The sequence below is a fragment of the Myotis davidii genome, unplaced genomic scaffold, assembly GCF_000327345.1.
Source record: "Myotis davidii unplaced genomic scaffold, ASM32734v1 scaffold815, whole genome shotgun sequence".
Lineage (NCBI taxonomy): Eukaryota > Metazoa > Chordata > Mammalia > Chiroptera > Vespertilionidae > Myotis > Myotis davidii.
The window spans coordinates 1,230,148-1,250,857 of NW_006288179.1; the positions used below are offsets into that span (position 1 = coordinate 1,230,148).

General features: G+C 36.2%; 1 protein-coding gene across 3 annotated transcripts in view; it reads right to left on the bottom strand.

Moving 5' to 3' along the window:
* Positions 1–2,542: 2,542 nt before the first annotated feature.
* SMAD2 (SMAD family member 2) overlaps positions 2,543–20,710 on the bottom strand; it is a 32,759-nt gene continuing 14,591 nt past the window's right edge. For 2 of the 3 annotated variants that reach the window (XM_006759964.2, XM_015561486.1), the window contains 6 exons: positions 19,866–19,940; positions 12,804–12,857; positions 11,563–11,775; positions 8,640–8,777; positions 8,320–8,464; positions 2,543–4,374 (listed from right to left, as the gene is read on the bottom strand). In XM_006759964.2, the coding sequence (XP_006760027.1) occupies positions 4,251–4,374; positions 8,320–8,464; positions 8,640–8,777; positions 11,563–11,775; positions 12,804–12,857; positions 19,866–19,940 (749 nt within the window). In that variant the 3' untranslated portion in view covers positions 2,543–4,250. The remainder of the gene's footprint in view (positions 4,375–8,319; positions 8,465–8,639; positions 8,778–11,562; positions 11,776–12,803; positions 12,858–19,865; positions 19,941–20,710) is intronic. The other variant, XM_015561485.1, reaches the window with a different exon arrangement.

Sequence of the window (20,710 nt, forward strand, 5' to 3'; positions counted from 1 at the left end):
ATCAGAGTAAAATTTAAAAAAAGATCGTGTGTTTCTATGTCCACAGACCACTCAGTTATCTAAAGAGATACGGGGTGTGGTGTGGGGGTGGTAATAGAGTGGGGCAAACTGTGAAACTGGAATGTTTGGTTATGAAAGCAACTGCACATGAGACAAGTTTTAAGTAAAGATTGTCTTGTTTACTTTATAACCCACCATCAACCAGGAGGGTCCGTATTATTGAATGAATGTCCAAAGTAATTATTTTTTTAAAAGACAGAAATATCCTAAAAGCATATTTGGACAGTTTTTGGAAGAGGTAGAGAAACCAACTGGGTATATATTCTTTTGTTTGATTTCAATTAGCAAGATACTAGACTGATTGTATTTCATCTTCAAAGTTTTAGTCTTGATGAAACTGACAATAAAAGTACAAATAAAAGTGAAATTACAGTAATATTAACAACAAAGGAGAAAATCTGACAATGTTTAAAAGACTAATAAATCAAGCAAAATTGGATATGTTTTAAGATTAAAAAAAAAACAAACCCAGGCATTCACAACTTGCAAATATAAAGTTAGAACACAACGTAAGTGTAAGAATACAGAATGAGATTATTTAGCAGATTTTCTTCTTGCAAAGTGACAGGTCCTAAGAGAGAAAGTAACTCCCACAAGACTAAGCTAAGCACAGCTTGACGGTCAGGACCAAATCCCGGTTATCTTTTTATTACTCAATGCCTATCACAGTGTCTAGGAGGTAAAGAATAGGCATCATTAAATGTTTACTGAATAAATATATACCATAATGTATAACTAGCATAATTAGTTCAAACCTAATCAGGAAAGTTCTTTAAAGTGGGATGAGAAAAGAATACAGAATTATTCCAAAGAGTGGGCTGATATCCAGTTTTCTCTCATTTTAAACAGCATAAACTTTTCAAACTTTTTTTTAAGCAATATAACTTTTTAACAAATCTCTGCAGAACTCCAATATAGAACTGAAGTGAAACTGCCACTGGTTAGACCAGATCAGTGGGAACATCACCAGCCTCCAATTTCCAAGGCCAGCCCAGCCCTAAGGTGTCTCTATGGACTCGAATCCACTGTGAAAATGACCATTCATCTAAATGTGACAGACAGCATGGTCCTTCCATTCTCACTTCGTTGAGTTTAAGAAATTACCAGCACTGTGAAGAAGTTCTAAATAATGTTGCTAATTTAAAGAAAGACAAAATCCAACAAGGAAGAGATTTCACCATGAAGAATGAAAACAGTCCCCTATAAAGGGGGGAAAAGAAAGAATCCATGTTAAGAGGCCACTGTAGACAATACAGAATGCAAAAACAGCATTCCATTAAATATGGGAAAAAGCTGATGGTTGGGATTACTACTTGGGCACTGCAGATGCTCTTTGGTTAGAATATTTTAAGAAATGTGAATTGTGAACAGCCCAGGAAACTGCTGTATATTTGGGGGCTATCTGAATATGAAGAAGAGAAGCAGATAAACAAATGCTTTTTGGGTTCAATATCTTCAAAAAAACTTTAGGGAGGTAAACATCTGTATCACTAATGTACATGGGATAATTCTGCCTTTCTGTTAACTATAGTTGTCCTCCCTCATCTGCTGATTCGCTTTGTGTTTTCAGTTACTCCTGATCAACCATGGTCTGGAAAATTCCAGAAATAAATAATTTATAAGTAAAAAACAAACATGACCATGACCATTAAATATATTCACAAAAATGTAGTCACCACCATGAAGCCAACCCCTCGACAGGTATAACTGCTCAGTACAACAGGTGCCTCCTAAGTGTTGAGTCCCAGCTTCGGGTGGCACAGAACTCCATTGCAACTGGAGCTGAGCTCCATATTGACATGCTGTGATTGGCACTGCTTCACTTAACATACCAATGCAAGAGTGACTGCCAAGACCCTCCTCCACCAGTTTCAAAGTTGTTCTCTGCCCCCAGAACTGCTCCCAAGTTCTCAATAAACACCTGCAAAGGGCAGACACTCCCCTGTTATCTCCAGCAGATCTGCGGTGGTAATAACTGGGAATTTACATAAATCACAAGATGCCCTGTAGAAGTAGTAATTAGTGAGCAGCAAGAAGTCTGGAAGCAAGCAGCCAGACACTACAATGGTGAAAACTTGCCCAAGGCCGATTTAAAGAAGGGGTTGTTAAATGGTACTGACAAATGTCAAACTTTACAGCAAAGGCTTGACAAAGAAGAAATATTACTGAGAATGACAAAGTCTATCACAAAGTAAGGCCACCTTCAACTATTATAAATTGTAGAACCATTCTGATCCTCAAGAACACCTGTAGAGGTGTTCATATAAAGCATTCATAACTAACGAGTTTCCTCTAAAAGGAGCCTTCGCATATCATGCCATTCGATTTACAAGTGTTAGTGCAAGCAACACTTCCCTCTGTTGTACTCTATCACCCTATTTATTTCCTTCACAGGCAAAAAAGCTGATAAAGGGTTATAGTGTTCACCTCTACCCAAAAGCTAAGAAAGTTCCTGGCACATATAACAGGTGAGCAATAAATATTTGAATGAGTAAAAATTTACTACACGTTTACAAGAATACATGCATGTACACACAAATATTGGAAAATGAGGAATACTTAACAGAAAACAACCAAACACTGAAAGTACTGAAAATGACACCTGTAGAAACAGGTGACTATGGTTTCAAAAAATAAGTACCTAAGATATTTATCCTAAAAATATAAAAATTTACTAGAAGGGGACTAGGAGTAGTTATTTTTCATTTCTATTGAGATGCAAACAAATAATGTTTAAACAGCAATAACTTCACATTAGACCTGGGAGTTACTTGCTGCAGAATGAACTACCCACAGAGCTTCTGTTCCACTCACTGCAGAGCATAAAATGTGGTTGACTCTAGTAACAAACATATATTCAGTTTTAGTTAAGAACAGCTCAGACTGTAGGTGATTATAAGCTTAAAAAGTTGCTAAACTGCTTCTCCCCAAATTTTTAAAATTCCATTAATAATTATGTAAAATAAAAGATTTTATAAATTGAATACAACATATTTTAAAAACAGATGGCCCTTATCTGCTGACCACACCTCAGCATCACTTTTCTAGGTATTCTGCAGGTACAATTACATTTATAAAAGGTCCATTCATAAAATAATCTGGTAACTAAATCAAGTGAAACTCAAATCAAAGAGCACTAGGTCTGCTGTTGAAACATTTAAAATACCTTTTTAAAAAGTGTTTACATCTATAGATTGGCTTTAAAAAAAGGACAAATGGAATAATTGTAGCATATCCCTGAAAATATACTGCCACCTATGTATTTTTTATGAGGTGTAAGGATAAATGAATAGACTACTAGGTCACACAAGTCAAGTATTATCTGTTGAAATGTGTAAGACAAAGCAACTTACTCCATATGCATTCTTACTGTACCCCAGAAGCGACTGGTGCTGGCACTATCAGTGCAACCATTACTGGCGATGGATAGCATGCTATTCTGTTTTTGTATCAGAACAAAAGTAGGAATGGAGAAGAGGTTTGAAAAGATTTTCTGCAAGGCTTTGTTATAGAAATTTAGCAGTAAACAAACCAACCAACAAGAACAAATGTTTAAGATTCACTGAAAACATTAAGATCAAGGATTTCAAAAGTTAATCCACTTTTCTTCCCCCAAGAGTTTATTTTTGGTAAAAGGCAGAAAAATTAGTTTTTCTACAAGGGAAATCTGCTTCTAAATGATAATTTGAAAATCTTGATATATATTATATATTAAAAAAGACACACAAAAATAACGGAGAAGTGGGAATAACAGATTAGGTACTGTAACTTTATAAAAGCTTGCCTAAATCAAGAAGCAGCACACACACACCTAATTTATGCAAACTAAAATGTATATAAACAGCACAATACTGTGATACTGGATCATGATACATTACCTGTACACATAACTACTACTGTTATTAATAAGCCTTTGGGACACTCAATTTTATGCCCAACAAGACATTAGTAAGTCTTTAAAATCTTCTCTTCCTCCTTTATGGGAGGGTATTTCTAGACACTAATTTTCCCATCTAATATTCGAATATAGGAAACGGATTCCACAAGGTGCTTTAATTGATGAGACCTCAAGTGCTGTTTTCTCGGTTGAATTTTTGGATACAAACAGTCCATGGGGACCACACACAAATACTATGACAGAAGAGTTGATACAGTAAGTCTTTTGATGGGACTGGATTGGTGATGGAACTTTATGACATGCTTGAGCAACGCACTGAAGGGGATCCCATCTGAGTTAATACTTTGTCCAACCACTGCAGAGGTCCATTCAGATGAAGTTCAATCCAGCAAGGAGTGCTTGTTACCGTCTGCCTTCTGTTTAAGAGAATACAAGCAAATAATTATGAAGTTAAGAGAACATGACTATGTTTAGTTACATGCAATAAGAATTTAGATAAAGTAAAAAGCTGAATATACTGAAACCTAAATTCTTTTGAACAAGTTTGGATATCTAATTATTCAGAAAACTGCTTAATCCTCAAAGTCTAACAAAGTATTCCCAATGACATTTTTCTTTTAAAAAGATTTATAAAAAACCTTCTTTCCCCCTTAAATTAAAATTTGTAGGGTGACCTTATTATTTACCATCCAAAATGGGACACCTTTATGAAAGAATGTAGTCACTATTAATAATCATGCCAGGGCAAGAGATGTAAACCAGGACTGCCCCATGCTAACAGGAATATATAGTTACTTATTTAACAACTACAGAATAGAAGATATTCAAATACCAAATGAAGTCTAAATAACACAGGGTTAAAGTATACCAAAACAAAATTCTGACCCAAACTCATCACAAAATGTTAAGAGTTATAGTAGTTCAACTTTCCTGGACAAAGCCAGTAATATCCCTTTTAGCAACATCATGCAAACTTTTAATAAGAAACACCCTTACTACGTCAACAAAAAGGGCTACTGCCTGGGAATCATAAATTGTTCAATGACATCCTGTCATTTCCATGTACTGATTTGAGCTGTTTTATTTAATATACAAGTCAGGAAATCTGCTTGCTTCTTTGTGACAGCCCTACAAACATGAGAAAAGGCTATTATCAACATTTCACCTCCAAGCAACACATGCTCAATATATTAAAACTGTATTTCAAGGGATGTGGTTTTTTGTAGCAGAGGGTCTAGTGCCCCATTATGCCCTTCAGATTTTTCAGTGTTCTCTAGACTAGCGGTTGCCAACCTTTCGGACCTCATGGACCACCACTGGCCTGTGGACCACGGTTGGCGACCGCTGCTCTTAGACATCTTCCAACTGCAGGTGTCTGCACTCATCTGCCTGAGAACTTCTTAGCTCTGTCCACGTGTGTAGCAAACTAGAAGTGCCAGGAAATTAATATCCCCAGGAGCAGCCTTCAAGCAATGACAAAGGAATTGGCATTTAAATGTTGTTTCCTTTCCCTCTGGGTGGGATAATTCTGAATGTTCTTTACCATTTTCCAAAGTTTCCCTCAGGGAATAAACTAGTGACCCACCCGCTATAGTAGATGGATTAATAATGATACTGGCTGCCTTCCCTCCCCTACCTCACTTCCTACTTCCTCCTTCCTTACCAGTGTTTCCTCCATTTCCTAAACAAACTCTTTGCACTTGAATCCTTGTCTCAGTGTCTGAGATATACACTAAGACATTCCTAAAATATGACACACAAAACACAATAGTCCAAATCTGATCTGTATAGACTCATTGCCTTGTTCTTTTTTAATTATTATTTTATTGATTTCAGAGAGGAAGGGAGAGGAAGAGATGATAGAAACATCATTGATCGGCTGTCTCCTGAATGCCCCCTACTGGGGATCCAGCCCAAAACCCAGGCATGTGCCCTTGACTGGAATTGAACCTGGGACCCTTCAGTCCACAGACCTACATTCTATCCACTGAGCCAAACCCTCATTGCCTTGTTTTGATTTAGAAACTATGTGTACTAGTATCTATGCAGCTTAAAATTGCACAAGCACACTTTACAAATTGCCTCATTATCCATGAGATATAGGCAAGACTGACCCTTTCTCATCTTCCCCTTCACTCTTTTTGTTTTGTTCTTCACAGTTTCTCCTGCCTTTCATCTATCCCTTGGATCAGACCTTTGGCAGCTATATTGCCAAAATCTCTTTTAATTTTGATTTTGCTATGTGCTGAAGTCTGGATTTTTGCTGAAGTCTGATGTTTTTCCCCAGTTTGTTTTCAGTCCAATCATTTCATTACTACATTAGTTTAACCTTCAGGAAAAATTCATCATCTAGGTCACTGAAGGGTAGAAATAAGTTTAAGAAGACTGTCACTATACCTATTTGGGCAAAAAAGTTGCACTTGAGGCATTATTTATCCCCCTACCTGTTTAGTTACTCCAGTACTGGTTCACTTATTTCTCAACATAATATGAATTCCTTACACACCTATATTTCCTTTTTAATGTATTCCTGACTTTATACTGGGAATTGAGCTGGCATTAAAGAAATGAAAAAACCATTTTAGAAGTCCGTTAGAACTACCACCTCAGATTCAAAGTCATTAAAGATAAAAGGTTCCTGGTAACTACCCATAATTCACAGATACATGGGTATTTTGATTTGTAAATGTTTAAGAAAGCTTCGTAATTATTCAAGTAGATATACCTGACTCTACACCCATAAAACCATACTGTATATTATTGCTTCTCATAATTACAGATTTTAAATGATCTCTGGGTTACAGAATGGCAGAGTCTATAGTAAATGCAGGGCAGTATCTCTCTCTCCCAATTAAAAATGCTTTTAGTGGGAGACCTATAATCTATTTCTCTAATCTATTCAGTGCATATTTAATTTAACTGATTTTCTACCATGTTCTGCAATATTCTAATATTTGAAGGGGGGAAAAAAGGTCTGACTTGAAAACATCATATCAGATAGCAATATTTGAATCTAATTTTAATATCAACTCAGATCAATTCAAGTCCAAAGGAAAAAAAGGAATTCAGCAGTCCTTAGAGGTATCACATCTCAAAAGGGAAATAGTTAAAGCAAAGAGAACTACAGCAAAGTCACAAAATGAATTTTCTACTAATATACCTAGGACAAAATAGTGAGAAGTCTTCATTCTAGGATATAAATATACAGCACAGAATATATTTTTACGGACGTATATAACCAAAAGACCTCAAATCTAACCACCTCACACAACTTACTTAAGATCAGAAATCAAGTCCAAGTGAAATGAAATAAATTCTGAAGAAGGGCCCAAACTGTGGAATTCTATTGCTATACTATATGAACATCTTCTTAAGTAGACATTCAAAGAGTAAGCATATGACCTGGAGAAAGATCAAGTATTTTACTTACAATCCCATTCTTTAATATGCTGAAGTCTTCCTTTTCTTTGATGTGGAATCCAATCTATTGTAATCTATCTTACCTCTTGATGACAAATGTGCTTTTGTAAAACTCAATTACGTAACTGGTACCACTATCTTTAGAGAAGAGAGGAAGAGTCAAGGAGAGCTTCCCTCAAGTCCTGTCTCCACCCATTACAAGGTGTCCTTGGGCAAATGATCAAATCTCTCCTAAGTCTATTTCCAAATAAGTATTAGTCTGAACCATTTTTTTATTTACAAAGACTGCAACCTCATAAAGAAAAGATAGTAACAGAAATTCTTAGCAATGTTGAAAGACATGATACTACATTTAAAACAAGCACAGGGCCTGACACCTAACAAGTACCCCCTTCTATTACTGAATCAAGTTCCAACACTTAACTTTATATTCAGGTGGTCTCAACTTATTTGTCCAGACTTTTTCTTCTTCTTCTGTATTTTCTATACTCTCCAGGCAAATTGAACTGCTATTTTATTGCCAGAAGCACCACCTGCCACACCCTCATACCTATGACTACTAAAATACTATACATCTTAGAATGTACATGATCTCCACCATCTCTACCAGAAGCCTTCACTGAGCCCCAGTGAAAACATACCTCCTTCTATGAACTGACATAATCCTTCCTTTACATCCCTTTTTATGGTATTTAACAATCTGTATTATGTTACAGTGAATGTCTATACATGTTTCATTTCAATTCTATCTTCTATAATGCCAGCAACAGAAATTCACTATATTTTGAATCTAGAGGCCTCCGACTTTCTTTTATTTCACATAAAGATCTACTGACTCCATAACCTCAATGAAAACAGATACATGTGAACTCCGGACTGTGCAAGAATGGGGGGAAAAAAGAATTATGTGGAAATTTAAGAAATGAATATGTATTTCATACCGGTATTCTGCTCCCCACCCTTTCACAAAACTCATTCTTATGGTGCACATTCTAGTTAGCTGATACACGGCTTCAAAACCCTGATTCACAGACTGAGCCAGAAGAGCAGCAAATTCCTGGTTGTTGAAAATCTTCAGATTACAGCCTATGATGGAAAAAGTAAAAAAAAAAAAAAAATTTGCGTAAAAAGAGTACTGTTGTAAGAAAATAGCTTTAAAAGGGCTACACATATTAGAATACAAGCATGCAAATCATCTCCTGATTCCTAAAATTAACAGCAACCAGAAAAGATAGGTTCATTTACATTGTTGTATCCATACCTGGTGGAATTTTACACACTGTTGCAGGGTGCCAGCCGTATCTCTGATTACAATTGGGGCTCTGCACAAAGATTGCACTATCACTTAGGCACTCAGCAAAAACTTCCCCACCTATGTAATATAAGCGCACTCCTCTTCCTAAAACAAAATACATATGGGATTAGTTTTATAACATTTACTATTTCAGCATGACTTGGGAAGAGTCTTCTAGAGGAATACTAAAATAAGGTACTTAGATGACATTTGCCGTAAGCTATGCTTTTCTGACATCTAATTTGAAACATGCTACAGTATACTTTCCCAAATATTTCTCAACAATGATTTTATAGATTTGCAAAAATAATACATACTTATCAAAACTATTTAAACAATGTAGAAAAGTACATGGATAGTAGTATAAAAAACTTCATACCAATTATATATTTTAAAATTAAGTAAAAGAAATTGAGTTAATTTGGAGGGAATTAACTGTTTGGAGAAATATACCTTCATTATAATACATAGTATTTCTTTAAATAGCCCACTAAGGTTAAGAAAAAAGGTAATAAAAATGACCAAGCCCTGGCTGGTGTGGCTCAGTTGGTGGAGCATCATCCTATACACACCAAACCACTGGTTCAGTCCCTGGTCGGGGTACATACGGGAGGAAACCAATCAGTTTCTCTCTCACATCAATGTTTCTCTCTTCCTCTCTCTAAAATCAATTAAAAAAAAAACATTTAAAAAAAATCATCAAGAGTTTATTTCTGGTGGGCCTGACTTAATGAGGTGATACCCTTGAAAGAGATTGGGCTGTCCCTGGTGAAAGTGATTCAAAGGTGAGAGAGGGTCAACGCAAGGGACTTTCCAGTGGGCACGATGAATGCAGGTCCACCTGGCAAGGAATGTAGGTGGACTCCAGATGCTGACAGCAGCCTCTAGCTGACAGTGTGCAGAAAATGAGTACCCCAGTACTGTGAGTTCAAGGAAGTGAACTCTGCAACTCATGTGGTCGGACAAGGACCTCAAGCTCCAGATGAGAAGGCAGTTCAGACGACACCTTGATTCCCCTAGTGAGACCCTGAGAAGACTCCTAAGCCGTGCCTGGGGTTCTGACCCACAGGAACTGTGAGATAATAAATTTGTGTTATTTTATGGTCAGTGTACGGTAGTATGTTGCACAATTTAAAAAACACACGAAATTCCCCCAAAAGCTAATAAAAGGACCAACAAGCCAGATTTAATATATAGTATAGATACAAAATCTGGTGCCCTGTTCTCTTATGACTACAGAATATGTGTTTAAAAATAATCATTTACTTGACTATCAGGAAAACATGAAGTCTAAAAAGTAAAGATATTTTTAGGCTATATTCTCTGATCAAAAACACCTAATAAACTAGAAATCAAAAGTAAAAAAAAAAGATAATCCAATAATTATATCAATCTAAAATGTTGCAGAAATGAAATAAGGTATAGAAAATCTTCTGTTAAATTTTTATGCAGAACCCCAATTAAAACACAGAAAAAAAGAATATTTTAAAGTAGGGTGGATATGCAGAGACCTTTGTCACCTACAAGACACCTAAGTACCCTAACAAGATATGCAAAATTTTAAAAATCAAGCAAGATTTGAGGAATTCCACATGAAGCCAAATAAGAGACCTCTTAAATCCCTAATACTCTACAGCAGTGGTTCTCAACCTTCTGGACCTTTAAATACAGTTCCTCATGTTGTGACCCAACCATAATATTTTCGATGCTACTTCGTAACTGTAATGTTGCTACTGTTATGAATCATAATGTAAATATCTGATATGCAGGATGGTCTTAGGCGATCCCTGTGAAAGGGTTGTTCGACCGCCAAAGAGGTCACAACCCACAGGTTGAGAACCGCTGCTCTACAGTATCACACTCACTCTTTAGTGATCAGCATCATTTATCATAGGAGGTGACTGTTCGTTAAATGGAAACAGAAGAAAACAATTGTTAAAAGAAGTTACTTTAAGGTAATAAGAGCTATGTTCAGTTATATCAGTGGTGTTTAAACATTTTTTTTTTTTACATCAGTAAAAAGGAAATATTGAAGACCCCCAGAGTTTTACATCTATGGAAACTTACCATACTAGACATTAAAACTAGGATTTAAAAAATGTATTCACTTAAAATAAAAATAAAAAAACCCCTCAACATGTTAACATAAATAGCAGGTTTATAAATAAATAAATAAACCTTTCCAAAGGTAAAAAAAAAGTTAGTTCTCAGAGTAGCAGTGTATTTTTGCAAATCTCTTTAATGTCTAATTTAACAGAAGAGTGCTGGATTCTCTTTAATGTACATTTAATTTCTTGCAAGCTCATATGCCATCTAGCCTCTGAATACTTCACTGTGTGAGAGATGGCAGTGGAAAAGGCAAATAGCATCCCAGTACCATTAATGAAAAGTTTTGACCTCACGAACTTGCTGAAAGGTTGTTGGGACTACCACATTTTGAGATACTTTGTGGATTATTTTTTGAACTTCATGAAATAATAGTTCTTGTTTTACATATCTTGCTTCAGATTAAAAGTGGTATTTTTAACACATGAACTCACTGAAGGGAGAAACTAGGAGATGTAAATGAACTGAAAAAAATTCATCATTTGTTAAAAAAATATGAACATGACAATTTTATGATTGGTAGAGACTCAGCAAAGTAAAGTTATTTTAACACCTATTTATTGAAGGATCTCCCAGTATAAAAAACACGAAATAACGAGAAGTCATAGAGTTTGTAGATGGAAGGATCACCAGGATTTATTAAAAGCAGTGAAGCTGTGCACTTAAACCGACAGAGACAAGGCAGGCTTCTCTGCACACAATCGTTTGATGTGGTAAACCACACAATGCTCACATTATGAGTATATGGCATTGGTTTTTCACACAGGGAAAAAAACAAACATACCTATATGTCTTCTTGTCATTTCTACTGTAGCATTTCGGTTGACGTTGGAGAGTAAACCTAAGCAGAATCTCTCTGAATTTGATGGATCTGTGAAGCCGTCTACAGTAAGTGAGGGCTGTGATGCATGGAAGGTCTCTCCAACCCTCTGGTTTAATTCATAATAGGCTATTGAACACCAAAATGCAGGTTCTGAGTATGTAACTGGCTGCAAGTCTAGGGCAGAGGAAACCAAACCCATAAGAGTAAGAAATGTTGTGTGAACAATTCAAGCTAAGAACAGGCTGAATATTATCATCTTTACATGCTCTATGCCAGCATATCCGGGCAAAAGCTCAGGAAGTAGATCTAACTTCTACGTCATGAACTCCAGTTTCCATAGATCATACCAGATTTTCAATTTCCCCCATCTCATTAAGACATCCAGTCTTCAAACTTAATAAAGCTAATTTTTGGTAGAATTATGTGAAATAAAGCTGGAGCAAGAATTAATATAGTCTATGGCCACAAAAAGGAAAAATGTCACAATAATAGGATACAAATGACACACTTTTGACACTTGCCTATTTTAATATCAAGTCTTCAGGGGTTACCCTAATTACAAAAATATAAAGCACCCCCTTACACACACACAAAAAAAAATAAATAAGTACAAAGAATGTGCAAGTAGAAACAGAACATGGATTCAAAAGAATCTATATATTGCATGGGAAAACTAGGATCACATGTATTTAAGTTCTATAATTTTGATTATAAACCATCACAAGGAATTCCAAATGTGTCAAATGAAGAGAAATTGTGAAATAGCAAGATAAAATAGTCCAAAAATAAACTACAGAATACTTATACACACACACATGTGCACACACACTAGCTCTCACACAGCCCCCAAACCACATATTTGTGGTATGTGTACACATATTTACCTCTTATATTAATAATTGCTATTATAATATATATCATAAAATAACATACCCACAAATATCTAGTCGTAATGTCATAAAATTTACTGTGACTAAAGAATATGGTTTCCATGAATAAACAGATTATAATTTCTTATATGTGCCAGTAGAAAAGCGGTTAGTAATATTGAGGCACATTACCAGTATCATTATTAAAAAGCACTAATTTGAATAATTACTCGGTTATTTATGGGCTCTCTTTCTCATATATAAAATAATGACCAAAGAGGACATTTAAATAATACAGTATAAAACAGTGGAGGGAAAATATTTGCAACTTACCCAAACTATGATTAACAGGGGAAAGAGAAGTAGGAGATAGTTCTGCTGGGGATCCTGAAATAAAAGAAGTTAATTTAAAAACAGATATGAAGTATTTCCAGAACTTCTGACCAAATAATAAAATAGATTATAATTAAGAATCACAAATAATAAATAATTTACAACCCAAGCATTATAAATATACAGCTGCTTGGTTCTGGTAGGGTAGCTCAGCTGGTTCAAGTATTGTCCTGATAGGCTAATAAGGTTATGGGTTCGATCCCTGGTCAGGGTACATACAACAATCAACCAATTAATTCATAAATAAGTGGAACAAATCAATGCTTCTTTCTCTCTCTAAAAATCAATAAATATAAATTAAAAAAGATATACAGCTGCTTTATGTTAGTGTAATTTGGGAGGCTTCAATATATAAAAGGTAAAAAAGGCGTAAAACAGCCCTAACCGGTTTGGCCTAGTGGATAGAGCATCGGCCTGCGGACTGAAGGATCCCAGGTTCGATTCCGGTCAAGGGCATGTACCTTGGTTGCAGGCACATCCCCAGTGGGCGGTGTGCAGGAGGCAGCTGATCAATGTTTCTCTCTCATCGATGTTTCTAACTCTCTATTCCTCTCCCCCCCTTCCTCTCTGTAAAAAGTCAATAAAATATATATATTTAAAAAAAGGCGTAAAACAGTCCCAGCTTCTAGTCACAGAGTTCCCCTTCTCAAAGGCATCCAGTGTATTTTTCCAAAAATAATCTATGTATCAAATAAGTAAATATATTCTCTTCTGTGCCCCCTGTTCTGTATTTACAAATATAATATAGTTCTTAACTTTGCTTTTAAAAGATTGAAAGATTGCAATGATTAATTTGCACATTTTGCATACTTTCAATTACACCTGAAGGACAGACTCTTAAAAGAGGAACTGCCAGGTCAAAGGGCCGTGGTTCCATCATTTTGATAGATTTTGTCAAAATTGTCACCTATAGAGCTTATACTGGTTCACATTCCCAGTAACAACAAATGGTGAGGGGACGCTCATGTTATTGTTAATAGATAAGAACTTGGTCTTAAAAAGTATAGTTTTAATCTGTGTTTCTCTTATAAATGACATTGAGTAGCTTTATACTTATTTATATTGTATTTCCTTTTTGTGAATGGTCTGTTCTTTTCCTTTGTTCTTTTCTCTATTGTGGTTCTAATCACTTTTCTTACTGACCTATAGAAAGCTCTTTATGTATTAGGCATCTTAGTTAGCCCTTCCATGCTATGAGTTGCAAATATTTGATTGTTTTATGACTCTTCACCCTAATTCTGATTAAGTAGTATTAAAAAAAACTTATGTGATATAACTTACCAAGCATTTTGAGATTTATCACACTTTGGTAAAACAGTGGTAACAATGGATATTCTTGTTTTACTCTTAACTTTAAGAGAATACTTCTAGTATTTTCCCATTAAGTATAATGCTGGCTTTGATAATGAGAGAGATAACATTGCTTATTTAGGATTTTTAGATCAATACTTCCAACCAATACTGGTCTTCAGATTTACATTGCAAGTGCAATATTACACTACTTCATAATTATAATCTAGAAGCTGTATGCCTTTCTTATGCTCTGTAACAGTTTAAAGAGCATTTTAATAACACATTCCTTAGTAGTTTGATAGAGATTCTGTGTCAGACTGTTTGCAGTTAAACATTTTCTAGGGTTTATTCTAAGACATTTCTCTATTTCTTCTATGACAGCTGATAGCTCTATTTTTTGGAGTCAGTTTGGTAGGTTATATTTTCTTAGAAAATTACTCATGTCTTCCAGTTCTAGGTAAGCAAGCTTACTCTAATCAAGAACATATGGGGAGAGGGCACAGATATACAAAATAAGAAAAAGAAGGCAGAACTGCAGACACACAAGAAAAAAAGCAAAATACCAAAAAAAACCCCCAAAACCCAAAACACAAAACCACTCAATACCACACAACTAATTTAAATACATTTGTTGTAAATTTGTTCAATAGTTATATATAACTAGAGGCCCGGTGCATGAATTTGTGCACTATTGGGGTCCCTCGGCCTGGCCTGCAGGATTGGGCCGAAACTGGCTCTCCGACATCCCCTGAGAGGTCCCGGATTGTGAGAGGGCACAGGCCAGGCTGAGGGAGCCCACTGGTGCACCATCGGGGCCAGGGAGGGACACGGGAGGTTGGCCAGCTGGGGAGGGACTGTGGGAGGACTCCAGGGTGTGTCCGGCCCATCTCACTCAGTCCTGATAGGCCAGACCCCAGCAGCAAGCTAACCTACAGTTCGGAGTGTCTACCCCTTAGTGGTCAGTGCACATCATAGCAACTGGTTGACCAGTTGACTGTCTGCCCTCTGGTGGTCAGTGTACATCATAGCGAGTGGTTGAGCAGCCTTAGCATATTATGCTCTGATTGGTTGAACGGCTGACCAGACACTTAGCATATTAGGCTTTTATTATATAGGATTATAAATTTTGTTTTCTGATCATCATTTTCTATACCTTTTGGAAAAGTTATAAAAAAAAAACATGACCAACAGCTCCCAAGCTTCACATATATAGCAATGGCATAAACATAGAATAAGACAGGACAGACCCCCTTGTGTACCTCTCCTCTCCACACTATGATAACCATGACACAAAATACCAGGCAGCACAAGTAAAATGGTAACCCCAATAAAAAACAAACAACAACAACAAAAAAAAAACCAGATGAATAAAAAAGAGAACAGATGATAATTTTTAGAATTAGAAGAGAACAGTTTTCCATAACAAAATTAAGTTCTCAGGTTCTTTATTTGTTCCTCATTTTGAAAAATCTGTTGGCAAGTCCCAGCAGGTACAACTAAGAAAGGTCAAAATATATTTAGAACAATAAAATAAAACTCACTGCTGTTTCCTGAAGCTGTTATAAAATAAACAAAGCTACTATTAGACATGGAGGAAACTGCCCAATTTTTAACTTTTTAAATACTTATCAGAAATGACCAGTAGTTACAGTTCATTAATTTAGACTAATAGGAGTTCACTCAGGTGTGATATAAAGAATTTAGGAATTACAAAAAGAAAGGTTCATTATAATCATACATATATGGATATATATACATAGATATATATATAAAGCTTTTAAAAGTTCAATTAAGGTAACAATTCATTAACTAACCAAAGTTTTTTGAAACATTTTTACAAATACAGGTTAACTGACAATTAACCTACTAGTTATTCATATATACATATTGTTACTAAGGTCTGGAATTTCCTATTATGAGAAATAAAAAAATATCCTATTTCACTGGTTTGAATCATCGGTTTCTGATACTTTTAGATAAAACATCTACAGAAAAGCTTGTGCATGTATCATTGTATGCCAGTTCTATGTTACTCTCTAGTATTATCTTATTCACAATACCCACCATCCAATCAAAAAAAACATGAGAATGCAAAGTAGAAAAAAAATGATCCAGAAGCAGACCTATATATAAATCAGATACTGAAATTATCAGATTAAGAGTTTAAATGAATCCCTAGCCAGTTTGGCTCACTGGATAGAGCGTTGGCCTGCAGACTGAAGAGTCGAGGGCTCCATTCTGGCCCTGGTTGGAGCTCATGTGGGAGACAACCAATCAATGTGTCTCTCTCATATCAATGTTTCTCTCTGTCTCTACCCTTCCCTCCCACTTTCTGAAAATCCATGGAGAAAATATTCTCAGGTGAGGATTAACAACAACAACAAAAAAGTTTAAATGAAAATTGTAAAACTGAAAAATAAGATGATCTAAAATGAATTCACTATTTTGGTTTAACAGCAGACCATAAGTTAGACCCACACACACATTATCACTTGATTTTCACCAAAGAATCCAAGGTAAATCAACAGAAAAATAAACTCTCCAACAAACGGTACCAACACAACTAGACAAATGTCTACGCAAAGGAATGAAGAGCAGAAATGTGTGCAGTAGTTCTCTAATTCACGGTTTCACTTTTCGTGGTTTCAGTTACCTGTAGATATGAAGCATCCCTCTGCCCAGCATATTCACACTATATTCGCTACCCACCCATTAGTCACTTAGAAGCTGCCTAGGTTATCAAATGGACTGTTATGGAATTGCAGTGCTGGTGTTTAAGTAACGATTATTTTACTTAAAAATGGCCCTAAACACAAGAATACGGATCAACCAAAGAGAAGCCTTAAAGTACTTCCTTTAAGTGAAAAGGTGAGTACAGTAAGATATTTTAAGAGAGACCACATTCAGATAATTTTTATTACAAGATATTGTTATAATTGTTCTATTTTATACTAGAGGCCCGGTGCACAACATTCGTGCACTGGGGGGTGTGGGGGGTCTCTCAGCCCAACCTGCACCATCTCCAATCTGGATACCCTCAGGGGAGCCCTCTCCAATCCGGGAGTTTCTGTCTCTGTCCCATGGCCTCCCACTCTGACAAGCTCTCCCTCTCTGCTCTCCGCCCGGCGCCTGTGTATGCAAAATAACCCACCAGCTTTGTCTGGTTAATTTGCATACTCACTCCTGATGGGCTGGTGAGCGTAGCAGAGGGATGGTCAATTTACATGTTTCTATTTTATTATATAGGATTGTTGTTAATCTTTTACTGTGGCTAATTTACAAATTAAACTTTATCCTAGGTATGTATGTATAGGAAAAAAACATCCTATATAATAAAAAACTAATATGCAAATCGACCAAATGGCCTAACAATTGGTCACTATGATGCGCACTGACCACCAGGGGGTAGATGCTCAATGCAGGAGCTGCTCCCTGGTGGTCAGTGCACTCCCACAGGGGGAGCGCCACTCAGCCAAAAGCTAGGCTCATGGCGAGTGCAGTGGCTATGGTGGGAGCCTCTCCCACCTCCTCAGGAGCACTAAGGATGTCTGACTGCCAGCTTAGGCCCACTTCCCATTGAGTGGGCCTAAGCTGGCAGTCAGACATTCCCTGAGGGCTCCTGGACTGCAAGAGGGCACGGGCTGGGTTGAGAGACCCCCTCAAGTGCACAATTTTCGTGCACTGGGCCTCTAGTAGTATATATAGGGCTCTGTATCATCCACTATTTCAGGCATCCATTAGGGGGTCTTGTAACATATTCCCTGCAGATATGGAAGGACTAGTGTATATTCATTTTATTGTTCTTGCCACACACATTTCAGCTATATTATAAAATAGGCATTTGTACACCAATTGGATCCTTGTGGTCTTTTGTGTCTGGGTTCTTTCACTTAATGCTTTCAAGGTTATTCCATGTTGTACCATGGATCAATACTTCATTCCTTTGAACAATAGTCCAATGTATGGATTTAATTTATCCATTCATTATTTGATGGATAATTGGGTTGCTTCTACTTTTACATGAACACTTGGGATACAAGTTTACCATGGGTGTGTACAAAATTACTTTTCAATTTTCTTGGGCATATATCTAGGAGTGAGCCTGCTAGGTTATATTGTTATTCTATAATTTAATTTTTGAGGAACAGCAAATTTTTCCAAAGCAACTGAACTATTTTATACTTCCACCAGAACCATATGAAGACTCCAAATTCTCCATATCCCCATCAACACTTGTTATTATCCTTCTCTTTTTATTATGACCACTAGAGGCCCAGTGCACAGATTAGTGCACAGGTGGGGTCCCTCGGTCTGGCCTGCAAGGACTGGGCCAAAACCACCTCTGCAACATCCCCTGAGGGGTCCCAGATGGCGAGAGGGTGGTTCTCAGGTGACACACCCCGGAAATGGGCTCCCTCCTCTCTGGTTCAAGGTGCATCACCCCTACGTTGAGATGTTCCTGCATTGAGTGTCTGCTCCCTAGTGGTCAGTGCACGTCATAGCTATCGGCCGGTTGGCAGGTCACTTAGCCCTTCATATATATAGATTCCAGTATGTGTGAAGTGGTATGCCATTGGCTTTCATTTGTGTTTCCCTGATGGCTATCATGGCATTCACTTTTAAATGTAGAGCAGCAGTTGACCATCATGGGGCAAACAGGAACATGGTTGATTCAGGAATACAATTCTTCAATATATGGGTGGGTTAGAAAGATACATTTGAAAAGCCAAATATCATTTGCAGAAAGACATTTGCATTTCCAATAATCATTAGATTATCTATCTTTCTTGGTTATCTACTACTCTGAACACCTGTAAATATTATTAGCTATAGTAGAAGCTTCCTTACCTGGAAGTCTAAATAATGGAAGGATTTAAACAACAGAATTATTGTAAAAGCCTGCCCACCCCAACTTCCCCCGACCGCCAATGTTAATTCATTTAAGAATAACTTAGATTATCATAACTGCAGAATGCTTTATACTATAAACTGTAGAAATTTGTCAGGTTGTAATTTTACAGTGTCCAATCCTTAAGATACTGACAGGTTGAAATGGATCAAAACAGACAATTACAATGACATCTATTTCACTAGCAACCTATTAGTTCTGGTGGATTATACATTATTACATAACAACTGTTTTAAAGCTTTGAGGTACATAATATTTATTATATATAGAAACGTATTCTCCATTGTGTTTGGAATCGATAGCTAAATTAATTAGAAAGTAATTTCATTATGTGAGGTACAAGATACTTTTTGTAAACAGTCTACTATAATTCAGAACTCACTCTTATGTTAAAAGAGCACTGCAAGATGAGTCACATCCCTTACTTCCAATTTCCTCTGAAAATCTGTTATTGGGCTAATTATGAGCTTTCATCACAAAGATATTTAATCACAGGATAACTAAAACTTTCAACAGAATCACAGAATATTTACAAAGAGAAATAACCGAGTGTTCTCAAATTCTTATTTACTCTAACAAGAACAAATTTTACCAATTATTCTGCTGAGCAGCATATGTTAATTTTTCATGGACAACAGACCCTTTGATGGCTCAAATATAATTAATTCAAGATAAAAAAATTTTTTTGATGTGTCCCAACTTCTCTAAATTTAAGAGTTATGAATAACTCATGTGAGTTTCAGATAAGGCAAAAATGGTTAGCTAATTGCTAAGGTATTTTGAAAATTTTTTTTTTTTACCTGTATCCATACTTTGGTTCAACTGTTGATCACTTGTTTCTCCATCTTCACTGATATATCCAGGAGGTGGTGTTTCTACAGAAATTTAGAACAAATCAAGTACAGTTACAATTTAATCTCACCTTTTCTACCAGCTACCAAAGATAACCCAACGAAACGCTCTGATTAACAAACATAAATGTTATATAACATCATTATAAAAAGCAGTATTGGATACTAAGAACTCAGAATTCAGGCTCTGGTCCAAACCTTATAGGCAAAACCTTAAAGCCTACTTGAAATACAATTGAGCTGTTTGGGCATATTTTCTTAACTATTATTTACATATCTGGCTCATTCTCCTATGTATATTTTCTGGGGCAAGAGCCAAAAATATAACTTCAAAGATACCTCAGTTCTGGATCAGTATATTTCAAAGACATTAGTACCTACAATGTGTTTTGCTTTTTTTTTTTTTTTAAACTAATGGCCACCATGGATGAGTATTTAGATGACTAAAGGAATCTCCCCCTTGCCCTTCAGCCTAACCACACACACACACACACACACACACACACACACACACACACACACACTCAATCTTCCTTTTTACATAAGAGAGCATACTGGCCATTCATTTCAGATTATAGAGTAATACAGGCTTACATCTTCCACTAAGTTTTATAGGGCAAAATATGGTAATATACTTCAGGACTGGCCTTGAATTCTACCAAAAAGTGTATTTCCCCAAAGATTTCTAAGCAGTAATTCCTGAATATTAAAGCAGAAAATTAAATTCAAATACAGATTACTGCACAAAACGGAGGCAAAATACTCCCTGAAAATAAATAAGATTCCAGTGTGCC